Source organism: Rhipicephalus microplus, chromosome 4, assembly GCF_043290135.1.
Source record: "Rhipicephalus microplus isolate Deutch F79 chromosome 4, USDA_Rmic, whole genome shotgun sequence".
Taxonomy (NCBI): Eukaryota; Metazoa; Arthropoda; class Arachnida; order Ixodida; family Ixodidae; genus Rhipicephalus; species Rhipicephalus microplus.
Window position 1 is genome coordinate 214,864,261 of NC_134703.1, and position 14,784 is coordinate 214,879,044.

The 14,784-nt window shown below is 46.3% G+C and overlaps 1 protein-coding gene across 9 annotated transcripts in view; it reads left to right on the forward strand.

The window, feature by feature from the left end:
* The window catches only part of LOC119172975 (cell adhesion molecule Dscam1-like), a 2,235,730-nt gene that overhangs the window by 446,357 nt on the left and 1,774,589 nt on the right, over nt 1–14,784 (forward strand). For 8 of the 9 annotated variants that reach the window (XM_075891768.1, XM_075891770.1, XM_075891774.1 and 5 more), the window contains exons 7-8: nt 6,363–6,518; nt 10,802–10,919. In XM_075891768.1, the coding sequence (XP_075747883.1) occupies nt 6,363–6,518; nt 10,802–10,919 (274 nt within the window). Of the gene's footprint in view, nt 1–6,362; nt 6,519–10,801; nt 10,920–14,784 lie in introns of those variants that run through there. The other variant, XM_075891776.1, reaches the window with a different exon arrangement.

A 14,784-nucleotide genomic window follows, 5' to 3' on the forward strand; every position in this document is an offset into this window, starting at 1 on the left:
ACTTTCTTATATAAGCTCCGATGAGGCCAGCGCAGGCGCAGGGGTGACCACGCGCCGTAGCGCTCCACGTGCGAATGACAGGTCGCTAAAGGTCGCACTAGACGATGATAGCGAGTCGATGTTGATCTTCCAGTAGCCACGTAGCGCAGGGGCCGAGAGCCACTTCTGGTAGCCACGCAGCGCCGGCGCAGTCAGGCACATGGGAGGCACAGGAGGTTGGCTCGTGTTGACACGAGCGTGATTGCGCACTGGAGAATGCTGCTCGGCTGGAACACCTGGACTGCACTGGTCTGTAGCGGAGAGAACGGATTCTTAGTAGACGTCCGAATCCTACTGCCGCTGCTCAAAAGTGGTTCGGGTGCGCTGGGGACTTTCTTATATAAGCTCCGATGAGGCCAGCGCAGGCGCAGGGGTGACCACGCGCCGTAGCGCTCCACGTGCGAATGACAGGTCGCTAAAGGTCGTACTAGACGATGATAGCGAGTCGATGTTGATCTTCCAGTAGACACGTAGCGCAGGCGCCGAGAGCCACTTCTGGTAGCCACGCAGCGCCGGCGCAGTCAGGCACATGAGAGGCACAGGAGGTTGGCTCGTGTTGACACGAGCGTGATTGCGCACTGGAGAATGCTGCTCGGCTGGAACACCTGGACTGCACTGGTCTGTAGCGGAGAGAACGGATTCTTAGTAGACGTCCGAATCCTACTGCCGCTGCTCAAAAGTGGTTCGGGTGCGCTGGGGACTTTCTTATATAAGCTCCGATGAGGCCAGCGCAGGCGCAGGGGTGACCACGCGCCGTAGCGCTCCACGTGCGAATGACAGGTCGCTAAAGGTCGTACTAGACGATGATAGCGAGTCGATGTTGATCTTCCAGTAGCCACGTAGCGCAGGCGCCGAGAGCCAGCAGTAGACGAAGTTGGTCGCTTCCGCCCTTGACACAGATGGCAAGATGCAACGTACTTGGCCACAAAGGTAGAGATGCCTGGCCAGAAGAAACGGTTTCTGATGCGGCTTTGTGTTTTGTGAAATCCAAAGTGGCCTGCACATGAATCGTCGTGAAAGGCTTCGAGGACTTGATGACGTAGAGAACGCAGAAAGACTGGAACCCAGCGGTGTCCCTCAGTAGTGTAAACATAACGATGGAGCACATTGTTATCGAGCTTAAATTGCTGTAGTTGTCGGCACAATCTAGCAATAGGAGTAGGTGATACGTCATTTAGGCGTCGGATAATGCGATTGCAATATGGATCATCACGCTGGCGTGGGCCGAACTCAGTGTAGCGATTTGAAGCCGGCGTGTCGTTAACCGGAAGGTGTGATAATGTGAGGGGTGACGCAGTGCTTTGCCCACAAGACGAGCAATAGGCTGACTTACTTGATGATGAAAGCGGAAGTGGGCAGCGAGAGAGAGAATCTGCATCTTGGTGTCTTTTGACAGAGTTATAGATGACGTCAAAATCGTACTCTTGTAGGCGGAGAACCCAACGACCGAGGCGACCAGACAAGTTTCTCAGTGTCGAGAGCCAGCACAAGGCGTGGTGGTCTGTAATAACCGTGAAGTGGCGTCCGTAAAGATACGGTCGAAATTTTTGTATGGCCCAAACGACAGCAAGGCACTCCTGCTGAGTTATGGAGTAGTTCTGTTCAGCAGCCGTAAAAGCACGACTACCATAAGCTATAACTCTTTCCCGTGAAGTGGCATCCCGCTGTAGAAGAACTGCACCAATGCCATGGCCGCTCGCATCGGTGTGCAGACATGTAGGTGCGTTCTCGTCGAAATGGCACAGAACATGGTCGGACGTTAAAGCATTCTTGAGGGCTTGAAAGGCACGCTTGCTGTCATCGTTCCAAGCGAAAGTTGATGCGGATGTTAGCAGCTAGTGCAGTGGCAACGCGATGGCAGCAACATGACTAATGAAGCGGCGGAAGTGAGATGCTAGGCCCAGGAAACTTCATAGGTGTTTCTGATTTTCTGGCCGAGGGAAGCGTATCACGGCAGCAAGCTTGTCAGGATCCGGACGAATGCCATCTTTGCTGACAAGGTGGCCCAACACCTTGATGTTCTTGTTGGCGAAATGTCATTTTTTTGTGTTAAGCTGAAGTCCTGCACTAGAAATACACGTCAAAACTTCGTCCAAACGATCAAGGTGCTGAGGAAAGGAAGAGGAAAAAATGACGATGTCATCTAGATAACAGAGACATGTTTTTCATTTTAGGCTGCGTAGAACTGTGTCCATCATGTGTTCAAACATGGCAGGAGCGTTACATAAACCGAATGGCATGACGTTGAATTCGTACAGCCCGCCTGGTGTTGCAAAAGCTGTTTTTTCTTTGTCTGCTTCGTGCATAAGTATTTGCCAATAACCAGACCGTAAATCGAGGCTGGAGAAAAATTCAGCACCTTGCAGAGAGTCAAGTGCGTCATCGACTCCTGGCATTGGGTAGACGTCTTTGCGCGTGATCTTATTAAGTGCTCGATAATCGACGCAGAATCGTACCGAAGCATCCTTCTTTCGGACTAGCACTACAGGTGATGACCACGAGCTGGACGAAGGCCGGATAACATCTCGTTTGAGCATATCAGCAACGTTGTCCTCGATGGTTTTCCGCTCCACGGATGACACTTGATATGGGCGGTGGCGTACGATTATGTTGCCTTCCGTTTCAATTCGATGCGCGGCGACAGAAGTGCGATCCAGAAGCTTGGAAGATACATAAAAAGGCGCTGTGTTTTTGAAGCATACCCAAAAGTTCTTGCTTTTGAGCTGACGTGAGATCGGGATTTATTGTGACTGTTAAAGCAGCCGTCGTAGCATTGTCATCAGTACTCGTAGAGAAAAATGGCGAGTGTGCGTGAAGAGGCACCAGAGAAAGTGGTTCGGTATCTGTGAAGCAAACCACACTGGTGCCCTGGGGCAGTGCAACAGGCAGTAAAGTGGGGTTAACTACCGTAACTAATGCTCTGCCATCAGGAAAACGCACTAGACTAGGAGAAATGGTAAGTCCATCAGAGATGTAGCGTCCACACGGTGCTAGGAACACATCACCAGTACCGGTCTTATCTTATGTCAGGGTCAGAATATGCTCATTACCTGGAGGAATAAAACAGTCATCAGCGGTGACAAAACGCTGGCTATGGGCATAGTTATCAGACTAAAGCGCAGTATCTAGCATGCGAATGACCCTCTGACGGCAAGATATCACGGCTGAAGCTGAGGAGAGAAAGTCGCATCCTAAAATGAGCGCATTGGTACAGGATGAGAGAACGACGAACTGTATATGGTGAAGGATGCCCTCAATAAAAACTCGTGCTGTGCAAATTCTAGAAGGATGAACAAAAACCGCATTAGCACAGCGAAGGGGAGGGCCATCATACGGTGTCTTTGTGCAAACGGGAACACAAGTACACACTAATAACTGAGAGCGACGCACCTGTGTCCACCAAGGCTTTAGTCCATATACCCTCAACACACACTAAAAGTACATTTGAGGGGCCTTCCGGAGGAGTTCGATGCAGTCCGCAAAATTCAGCTTTCCCTCCTGAAGCTGCCATGTTTATTTTTCCGGGTGATGATCAGACGCCGTGGTAGCCCGACGAAGTGGTGACGGGGAGCGACGGCGCCAGGAGCGGAAGGTACTGGCTGAATCGAAGTGCTGTAGAGAGGGTGAGCGGCGTTGGTACAGTTGGTATGGGTGGCGATGTTGTGAAGCAGGGGCAAACTCCTCCCTCTCGAAGTCACCATAGCCACGCCTTTCGTTTTGTTGACGTCGATGACAAAACCGTGAGATGTGGCTGCGTATTCCGCAATAATAGCAAATTGGTCTAGATGGATGCCAGACTTGAAAAGAAGTAGGCGTTGCTCTTGGGGCGAGGACATTCAGTGAAAGCTGCATAGTTGAGCCATACTGTGGCGATTGCTGAGGAGGTGACGCTGCAACCACCTGAGCGTACGTTGGTTTTGGAGTGGTATTCGAGCTTGGAACGTGCTCACACGTCATGGACGCTAGTTCCTCCCTCACAATGTTGCGGAGGCTGCCTACAGAAGGCGCCATGCGGAGCTCACAAGATGACGAGGTGGCCTGGAGCTGCAGCTCCTCGCGGATCATAGACCGTATCAGCGCACGGAGCTCACCGTTATGCAATGCGTTGGCCTGATATCTGTTGTTTCAGGTTCTAAACGTATCAGTTGAAGGTCATCGAGTCGCTGACACGTACTGATGATATCGGCGACCGTGGTCGGGGTCTTTGCCGCCAGAGCGTTAAATGCGACGGCGCCTCTTCCCTTGAGCAAGTGGCGAACGCGGTCATGCTCCGCCTTCGAGCTGTCGACGCGACGGCATAGGGCGAGGACATCTTCAATGTACGAGGTATAGGACTCGTCGGAGTGCTGGACACGTTCAGCAACCTTCCGTTTGGCGATGTCTGCACGTACAGAAGGGTTGGCAAATATCTGACGGAGCTGCTGCTTAAAGGTAGGCCTGTCTGGGAAATCCAGCTGATGGTTGAGAAACCATGTTTTAGCGACACCCGTCAGATAGAACGGTACGCGGGACAGCTTGACAGAATCATGCCAATAGTTAAGCGCACTCACACGGTCGTACTCATCCAACCAGTCTTCAACGTGTTTCATTTTATTTTTTCATATATTTACTAAGCGAAGGAATAGACGCAACGCTTGTTCGGAGGCCGGATGTTCTATTTCGCTTTGGTCTTTCTCATCTTCGCAGTCGCTAAGCGCGTGCCCAATCTGCAAAACCAGCAAGGTAATGTTGATCAATTATACTCCCTCGAACATGTGCGAAGTCAACCATTACTGTTCAAATGAATAGACGCTACTTTATTGGCCTGACGGTTTATATTTGTTTGAGCGAGCTAGTAAATTTCACAGAGAATTAATAACTGGGTTTGTAGAGCAGGTTCGCACGCGCCGCTCATTTCCTGTTCTAAACACAGTGCCGATCTTATTAACGAATAAAGTGCGCGTCGCTATATTTCTTTCTGAGTTCATCTCACACACGATGTGCCTAAACAGCGCAGGAAAAAATGAGAAGGAAACGCGTTACAAAAAAAAATTGATTACCAACTTCGGCCGTAGAGTATGTGATAGGCGACTGGATTCGTTTACGTGCCCAACAAAAACGGTGGAAAAAGCCTACGGGATTTTTCCACAGGAAACGCAGTACGGTTGGAATATTTCCTAATACTGTACTATTGAGACATCAAAACCTAAGAATTACGGTCGCATCAGTATGAGAGCGGCATCTCCCCCAGTCGTACTGGAGGTGCCAGGCGTGATGACTTCATGTATTTGGTGAGGGATTTCGCTCAGCTGCCAGCTCGAGAACGGATCACGTGCTGCGTGGCACCAGAAAGCAGACAAAGAGTCTGTTGCACTCGCCGTGATGACTACTCGAGGTGCCGAGTAACACTCCAACGTTTAAATACATCTTTTCCCCACACAGATGACGGGGTGCATGACTGCCACTGTAGCTAAGTGGGTCGATAATAGCTAATGGCACCATTGGGCGCAGGTTGGGTCTCTGCAAGCGGCAAGTCATCTCCTCTTTCATTTTACTTTCTTCACTTTAACAGATATATTACCTAAAATACCATTTCTTATCATTGAAGGAAAGAAGTCTACATTTATTGGCTAGTTTTCTTTTGTTAAACACAATAATATTAAGATCTATCATCTGTGCTAGCACCGGGCTTTTTATTAGAAAGTCACAGGTTCGGTCCCTGTCAGCGGCAAGATATCGTTTCGTTCACTTTTTTTCGCTCCATCAACATTCCAATTACTTCTAATAACAGCTCCCATACTTACCTTGGCATGATTGTTTGTTTGATTTAATTTATTATTTATACTTGCCTTGTGAATTGCCTGGCTCAGCGACACAAGTGTACACATTGCGAAAAAGTTATTGAAAACTAGTGTCGCTGAGCCAGCAGATAAACGGATCAATTTGGGAATGTTTGATAGGTGGTGTAGGCGACATCACGAAGAATGTAGCATTTTTAACAATATTTTCACTTCGTTCACTAATTATGACAAATTATTAGTACGAGATGGTTTCCGAAGAAAAAAATGCAGAACATTCCCCACTTTGAAGCTCTTTAGCGCTATGGGCAATGAAATAAAAGGTGATCACAGATTGACTTGACATACAGGTGTTTTGAGTACCTGCTAAACATTCCAGGTCGAAGGCAAACTTGTAAGGCACTATCACTGAGAACAAAGGGATTGCTTAGCTGTCACATGGCCGTAAAAATTTATACTTTCGGTTATTAGCTGTGACTTAGAGAGCAGGTTCTTTATCTGTGACTTTCTTCTTTCGTTGAGACCAAATTGTTGTTGTTGTTGCAGCCAGCCTTAGACACCGGGTGGTGTCCCCTTCAGGCGAGCTGCTGGTTCGCAACGTCAGCTCGGCTGACGACGGCGTCTCGTATCGCTGCCAGACCAGGCACAAGCTCACCGGCAGCGTCAAAGAAAGTGACACTTCGGGACGCATCATAGTCAACCGTAAGTGCTCCACGAGCAGGAGGTTCATTTTTAGATACTTTTAACGTACGGCTAAAGACACGAGATTGTCCAGGTGCTCAGTGAAAACAGAAATTTTGCACAGATCGAGCTACCACATGATTCCGCTGTGATGGATCGGTGGCTAGGATGCTCGGCTGCTCATCCGATGGTTACGGGTTCTATGTAAGCCTTGGTGGTCACATTTCAATAAAGGCGTATTGGTAGAGGCCCGTATATTCTGTGGTCCGTCACCCTTCATAATGTCGGGAACGCAGCGTCTCACGTAAGTCATACCAGTGTTTTGGAACAAAAAACCGAAAAGGAATGATAAAACAAGCAGGGGAAAAAAGCGCTTGTCGACGCCTTCGATATCAGAACACCAGCACTGGGCACATGTGTAAGAGCCCTCTCCATAGCGCTGAGTGAAATCGGAATTGAGCTGATAAAGAGAACTGTGGGCGTCGGCAGCTTGAATGATTTGCGTGCGCGTTCAGGGTCTGTATGTTAAGTGATCGGGACATTGACGAAGGCAGCAGTCGGCGTGTCCTTGTTGGAACTGTTTATCTGGCTGAATGTGCGGCTAGGAAATGTGAGCAAACCGAAATGTGCAATGATTGTCAAAGAGCTTCGGCCGTCCAGAAAAATGATCGTCGCTGGGTCTCGCCGTCATTTATAAATCACGCATTGAACTTTTCAGCTGTTAGCCTCCGAAGCCGCGCCCCGCCGCCGTCGTCTAGTGGCTAGTGTACTCGGCTGCTGACCCGCAAGTCATAGAATCGAATCTCGGCTGCGGCGACTGCATTTTCGATATCAGGAGAAAATTCTGTAGGCCCGTGTGCTCAGCTTTTGGTGCACGTTAAAGAACCTCAGGTGGTCTAAATTTACGGAGCCCTCCCCTGCGGCGTCTCCCATAGTCATACGGTGGTATTGTAACGTTAAACCCCACATATCAATCAATTAATCCTCCGAAGCCTTGTCACTGGTAGTAGCGAAAGGCCTTCTTGACTGTTCCGTCATCAACACCAGCTAGTACAGTCCTGAAGTTTCTGCAACACTGAGAGGTGATCTGCACCAAGCATTGCTTACAGCTTTTATGGGTTTAGAGAGATGACATCAAAACATCGGCGTGGCATTGTGATGTTCATCTACGCAATAAACAGTTGTTAGCGTTGATCTGTTTTGTGCCTCTTTCGGCGCTGTTTGTGGTGTTTTTTTTAAAGTTCGTGCAAGGAACTTTCATCATGTTTAACCAAATAGCTTCTTGTCAGTTTTTCTTGTTCAATAAATAGAAAGATATGCTTGTTTCGGCTGCAATTTATCAACAGGACATTGGAACAAAGTCTTACAAATATAGAACATCAGAAATAATATTCAATAAAAATTGTTTGGAAAAGCTTCTGGCTTAACGTTAACTGTTTCAGTGTTTTCTTTAATGATTTCCCAGAGCACATTGTTTGTGTAGTATAGGTTCAGTTTAGTCACAAAGCTGTTAAAGAGTGCTGTGCAGTTGTTGTTTACGTATGTAAACTGTGCCATGATTTCAAAAATTTAGCCCGCTTAGCGATGTTGAATTTTGGTGCATATTTGCACGGGCTTTGCACAAAAAAAAGTCGAGAAGAAGGGGGTCACCTGAAATATTATCAACTCCTCAAAAGCTGGCGTTACTCTAAGAGTACTGGATTGTGTTCGTCGGGATGCTTTGCTCGCATGCCACCAGCTCGAAGTCAAAGGCAGTTTAGAAAGAGAGGGGATGTGTAGAAACGAAGGTAACGAAACATTGAAAGAGGCCTATTTATACAGAGAGATATGGGGGTTCAGTGTTGCATAGTAAATGGTTAGGATAAAATCAATGAATCATCAAAAAACAAAAAAAATACTTTACTGACAACTGTGCTACTGCGCAATAGATATTCCTAGCGCAGCTTCGTGACGGGATAAAGCAAACCGTGTCCAATGTCCCCGCTTTGCGCTGGGGAGCAGCTATTCCTAAATCATTATTTTTGTGAAGTACGACGCGACTCACTACCCATTATTCGCCTTTATGCGGATGAGTGAGGTATCCGCTACACATCTGCAAAATATTACGTGATTTTTTTGTTATTTCACCCTTCTGTCCCTCTGTACTTCAAAAGCTGACGCAATTTTTTGCTGACGTGACGACTGGTCATTCTTCAATTGGGTTTCCAGCAAGATTATTATTATATATAAATGACATTACCGGAAATGTACAATCACATATTAGGCTATCTGCAGATGACTGCATTTTATACCGTCATATTACCTCTAAAACTGACTGCTCCGTAATTCAAAACGACCTATGTGCAGTATACGCGTGGTGCCAGCGATGGAAAATGAAACTGAATCTTAAAAAACTGCATGCATGACGTTTTCCAGAAAAAAAACAGGAGAATTTGAATACACAATAAACAGCTCTCCAGCAAAAATGGTGCGCGAATACAGATACCTGTGTTTTCTTTTGCCCCTCTTTATCATGAAGTCGGCATGTGGATTACACTGTAAATAAAGCTTGTCATAGCTTAGGATTCTTAAAAAGAAACACACGTGCTTTTCCACAGCAAACTCAGGAGGTACTATACAAAGCATACGTGAGATCAGTACTGGAGTATGCATGTTGTGTGTGGGACCCTGCAACATTATCAAATAAAGAAAGATTAGAAAAAGTTCAGTCCACGGTGGTGAGATATGTGTTTAATGCACCTATGTACGACAGAAAATTCGGTGCGACGGAAGCTCAGCTGAAGTTAAAATAGAAGTCTCTACTGCACCGAATGGCATCATTTCGACTGAACAATTGCACAACGTATTTTGTTCTCACACTCGAATTCCCCTTAACGTATACATAAGCCGGCCTCCCTACATTTCAGCCTGCAATGATCATGAATATAAGATAAGAGAATATAAATGCACTACATCGTCCTTCAGCAACTCTTATTTTTTCGAGAACTATAAGCCAGTGGAATTGACTTCCTCCCACAATTGTAGAAATTTCTTCAAAGTTTGCATTCTTTTCTGCAACAAAAATGATTGAATCTTTCCACCACTAAGCCCTATAGACTACGTGTGTGTGCCTGGTAGTCACGATGATCTGTACGCTATCTTGGTTGTAAGCTAGGTTGTTTTGTTTTGGTGTTATTTTGCCCTTGGTCTAGCCAAATGCTGAACTTTGTGTTAATTATCATGGGATTTTCATCAATTTTTGTGTTTTTTTTCTGTATAACATATGACTTTTCTGACACAGCTGTGCTCAGCGCAGCTGTGTATGTTTTGTGTCTTGCAAATACATTTATGTTCTCTTTCTCTTTTGTTCTACACAAACCTATGTAAACCTGCAAAATTTTATGTTCTTTTCCTGTAGTCACCCCCACCCCCCCAACTCTAATGCCTGTATGGGCGCTGTTGGCATTAAAGAAATAAATAAATAAACATCCTGGTTTTGTGGGATACTGGAGTACCACGCAGAGAGCTGAAATCCTATTCAGTTCGGGAAATCTTTTTTTTTACTTTTTCATGTTTACGCCATCGGCAACGAAGCTCAACGCAGGGACGGGTGCGTCGAAAAGGAAAATGGCGAGAAGTTGTGACAAGCTCCAACCCTTGCGTCTCTTGATGTATCCAAAACTATCCGGTTACATATCATGGCCCACCACAATCACTGCCATGTTTCGGAATGTCACACAATATTCGCGCCACAAATGCTATATTATTCAAACTACGGTAAACATTCGAAGAAGTTCCAATAAATCCATGTGTGGCTTCCCCGATATACAATTCCAACAGCGAAAGCCACATGGAACTTTGTTCAAGTCCGAAAAAAAAGTGAGGTCCACCGCAGAGAAAAATGCCAAAACGACGCTCCCACGTTCTTCTCACGACGGTTTAGCATTGGTTTCCGGCTTTTCAGGGTAAATGGGTATTTGAATGCAAAAACTAATGATGTAAAAAACACACGTGAGAAGCCATAGCTATGCGAATGAGGAAATGGCGTGGAAGGTCTGAACTTCATAATTTATTAGACAAAACTCACCCTTCCTCTCTTCCAGATAATTTGGAGTGGGAGAGAGGTGGGGGGCTCGAGCGTTTACCTATGGCCTAAGTCTTCCTGTCCTGTTGAAGGGGAGCGTGAAAGTTAAATATACAATAGATTTAAGTCAAAATACCTGCCTATCGTGGAGCTTCTCGTCCTCTTTGCTCAAAATCAGTGCAGTGAATAGTTTCCTTATATTTAGAAGAATCTATTCAAGCTAACTTTCACCCGTTTGCAGTGTCGACAGGACCTTTTCAACCAAGACATATCTTTACACGATCAGCTTTGTCCGTCGACGAAGGAAGCACTGCCGAGCTGGTTTGTGTCGCACATGGCTACAGCGTTCCGGAGTACAGGTGAGTGATTTCTTTTTATTTTTTTTACTACTTACCCCAACAATAGAGCCCTCGGGCGCTGAAGGTATTTTTTTCAATAAATGAATAAATACTGCACGGCCTACTCGGGTGCGAGGAGTTGTGGGAACATCGTTACACATAAACGATATAAATAGTAATTATATCTGTCACCAACGTAGGTAGCATTATTGCAATCAACAAAAAAGTGATTCCCCATGCCGAACATACAGAAATCTAACTGTGACAAAACATGCACACGCAGCACTCTAATACATAAAGTAAGTTGCATACTATGCATCAAACGAAACTCACACGCAAGAGTCATCTCTTTTCATTCCTACGCAGTTTAAACACACTTTTACATGACAAAGGAAACGTTATTTAAAAAAAATGGAGGAACAGTTATATCTTATTGGCGTCAACTTTTAATTCTGTTCATTTATTCCTCTGACATAGCTTGTGACAAAAGACAACGTTAATGTATGTTAAAATTACCAAATGGCTGGTGAACTTTTCTGTTGTGGTTTGTACGACCAGACCGCACAAGGGGCTCAGTTTAGTAGTTAGAAAGCGGTATTTTGTAGTGATCTTGGTACAGCCTATATGAAAGCTTGATTTGAAGTTCAGTTCTGCGATTAGATAGCTCTTTTTTTTATTCTTTAAATTCCAATTTCGGTCTGACGAAAGCATTGTAGAAAGTTAATTTTACGGTCGATTGCGTACAACACACTTTTTTTTTTTCAAATATGCCTGCTTTTTTCCAGTGCGTTGGGGAATCATTTTCTATATATGATTACCAACCTAAATACTTTGAGTGTTACACGTGAGTACTTCAATATTAGGTTTTTTTTCATGTAACTATTAGGAGAGCAGAGTCGATTAGGGAACAAACGAGAGTTAAGGATATAGTTGAAATCAAGAAGAGGAAATGGACATGGGCCAGACATGTAGCACGTAGACAGGATAACCGCTGGTCATTACGGGTAACTAACTGGATTCTCAGAGAAGGCAAGAGGGTTAGGGGGAGACAGAAGGTTAGGTGGGCAGATGAGATTAAGAAGTTTGCCGGTATAAATTGGCAGCAGCAAGCACAGGACTGCGTTGACTGGCGGAACATAGGAGAGGCCTTTGTCCTGCAGGGGCCGTAGTCAGGCTGTTGTTTTTGATGATAAAGATGATGATGAATTGTACTTGCGCCGAACCCTTTCGCAGCACTCGTATGTTTCATAAGTATCTCACTTAGCACAACATCTATCTATCTATCTATCTATCTATCTATCTATCTATCTATCTATCTATCTATCTATCTATCTATCTATCTATCTATCTATCTATCTATCTATCTATCTATCTATCTATCTATCTATCTATCTATCTATCTATCTATCTATCTATCTATCTATCTATCTATCTATCTATCTATCTATCTATCTATCTATCTATCTATCTATCTATCTATCTATCTATCTATCTATTTATCTATCTATCTATCTATCTATCTATTTATCTATCTATCTATCTATCTATCTATCTATCTATCTATCTATCTATCTATCTATCTATCTATCTATCTATCTATCTATCTAGGCTTCGGCTTCTCCTGCTGATTCTGCATCTGTTCATGTCAGAGAAGAGTGAATTAAGCTCCATGTCAGCCAGAGCTAGTAGGGCACACGTCCGCACTGTCGCCAGTCTGCTTGCATATTCACTATGGAGATTGTTTCAGTGCTGTAGAATTGGTCGAACAATTGGAAGCCTTATGTCCCGGCTTGCTGTAATGAAAGCAGAGCGCTTTTCCTTGCTTCTTGTCGTTTCAGCGGCTTTATAACTGCCAGGCAGATTCCTCTTATCTTCTGTTTCTTCTTTGCCTTCAGCAAGATTACGAATGTCTTGCGCTTCCAAGTACTGGTTGGCTGTCGTCGATAGTGTGTAGAGGTTGTACCACGCTCTTTCCTTGAGAAAGATCACCAGCTTTTATTCACAGCAACGTAGAAGCTGCTCCGACACGAGCTTGTTTCGCCGTGCTTCATACGTCTGCGGTGTCTTAGCTAGCTTTTGCCGATATTCAAAGTAGCCAAGAAAAATACCGGCAAACTGTCGTGCAGTTTCAGTGTTTTCAGGCTTGGCATCCCGAAACTTTACACGGTAACTTTCCTCTATGTAGCGGAACCACGGAAGTATTGCCTGCTTTAGCTTAGTGTAGTCGGTAGCGTCTTCCACGGACAACCAGCCTACTGCTTTGAGTGCTTCGCCTGTCAAGCAGAGACTATATGACAAGGCCCATTTGTCCCTTGGCGAACCTTGGCTGGGAGCTTCACTCTCAAACCTTTCAATGTAAGCGTCTTGCTCATTCCTATCTTTGATAAACGGAGGAATCATGTTGTGGGGGCTATATAAACTCTAACAGCCACCGGTCTCGCTACTTGTGGTTCTTGTAATGACCCGTTCTGCCTCTAACACACGCTTTTGTGGTTCCAGGAACACCCGCTCTGCCTGAATGCACGCCATTTCTCTCACGTTTTCTTCCTGTGCCACTACCTTAGCTTCTTACTGCTCTCTAGCTCGCTGGTCTTTCATTTCTTTCTGCACTGCGCTAACCCATGCTAGCAAAGCCTCTCCACGGAGTCCCATCTTCTTTCCTATCTGAACGAGCGCTCTCTTCTCGTCCATCGTCGTCCACCTCACACAAACAACCTGGGGCTCTAAGATGCATGGCTGAGCTTTGTCCTGGCTCGCAGACGCAGGAAAATATTGGAACGACCGGGGTGGTTCCTCACGTTTGCTCGTGCATGGTCAACGAAGCGAACGATATATAAGAACAAGAGAATCGATCAACTATCACAAAGACAAGCCCAGAAGTACACACCTAAACTGCCTAAAGTCCGATCGGCTACTGCACAATCTACGTGGGTACATGATGGCTCACAGTCGGTTGAACCAGCGTCCCGAGCAGGTGACATTCCACGCACGGCGATGCCCCTTGTCCATAGTGAGCTCAGGCACGCAGGTGGCGCGTGCGGTCGCAGCAAGAGACAAGGCCTCCATTAGTCCTCACGTTCGTAGACGGCTTTTAACCGTCTAAGGTGGTGGCGGTGACCCGTAACCCGTCGTTCCTGTCGCACGCACTGACGCAGCAGGAGCCGCACCCGGTGTCGGTATCCCCGGACTTCGGTCCCCTGGAAATAGACAGGAAGAGCTCCACGGACAGTGCCCTGGTGAGGCGTGTTCCAGCTGAAGCCACCATCAGGACAACCAGGCGAGCACCAGGTCCTCTATTAGCACGCCACGAAAACCTCCAAGGACAGCGCCCTGGTCCGGCGTGTCCTTCGGCTAGGTCTTGATCCGCTCTCTGCGCGTTTCCTACGCGCTTCTCTTCTTTCTAAAAAATACTAATATTGTGAAGATACGGTGAAGGCGACCTTTACTAGGCCCAGAAGACACGATGAAGCGACCACGCCCAAGGCACACAGCTCAGGCAAGCCAAGTCCCCACAGCAGATAAAGATGACGACCACTCATGATGATAAACATGAGTGAAGAAAGTAGATGTGCTTAATGAATGCCTACACTAACTCCTTCCCGCCCCCACGTGAAAGCGGTCATCCTGACCGCAGCTCTTTGCCACAGTTCAAAGCGAAGAAGAACGTCGGGTAAACGGCCTCATGCAGGATACGTGGACTATTTCTGCTGCCCGGCAGCGGCGGTCCGTTGCAAGAGCGGGTGCCACGTGATGATTGACAGGAGACGTTTGCTACAAGACAGTGTAGGGGCCGATGAAACGTTATTGAAATTTTTCGCACAGGCCAGGAGTGCGAATGGGTGAAAGAAGGAGGACTTCGTCGCCAGGGCTGAAGGACACGGCACGA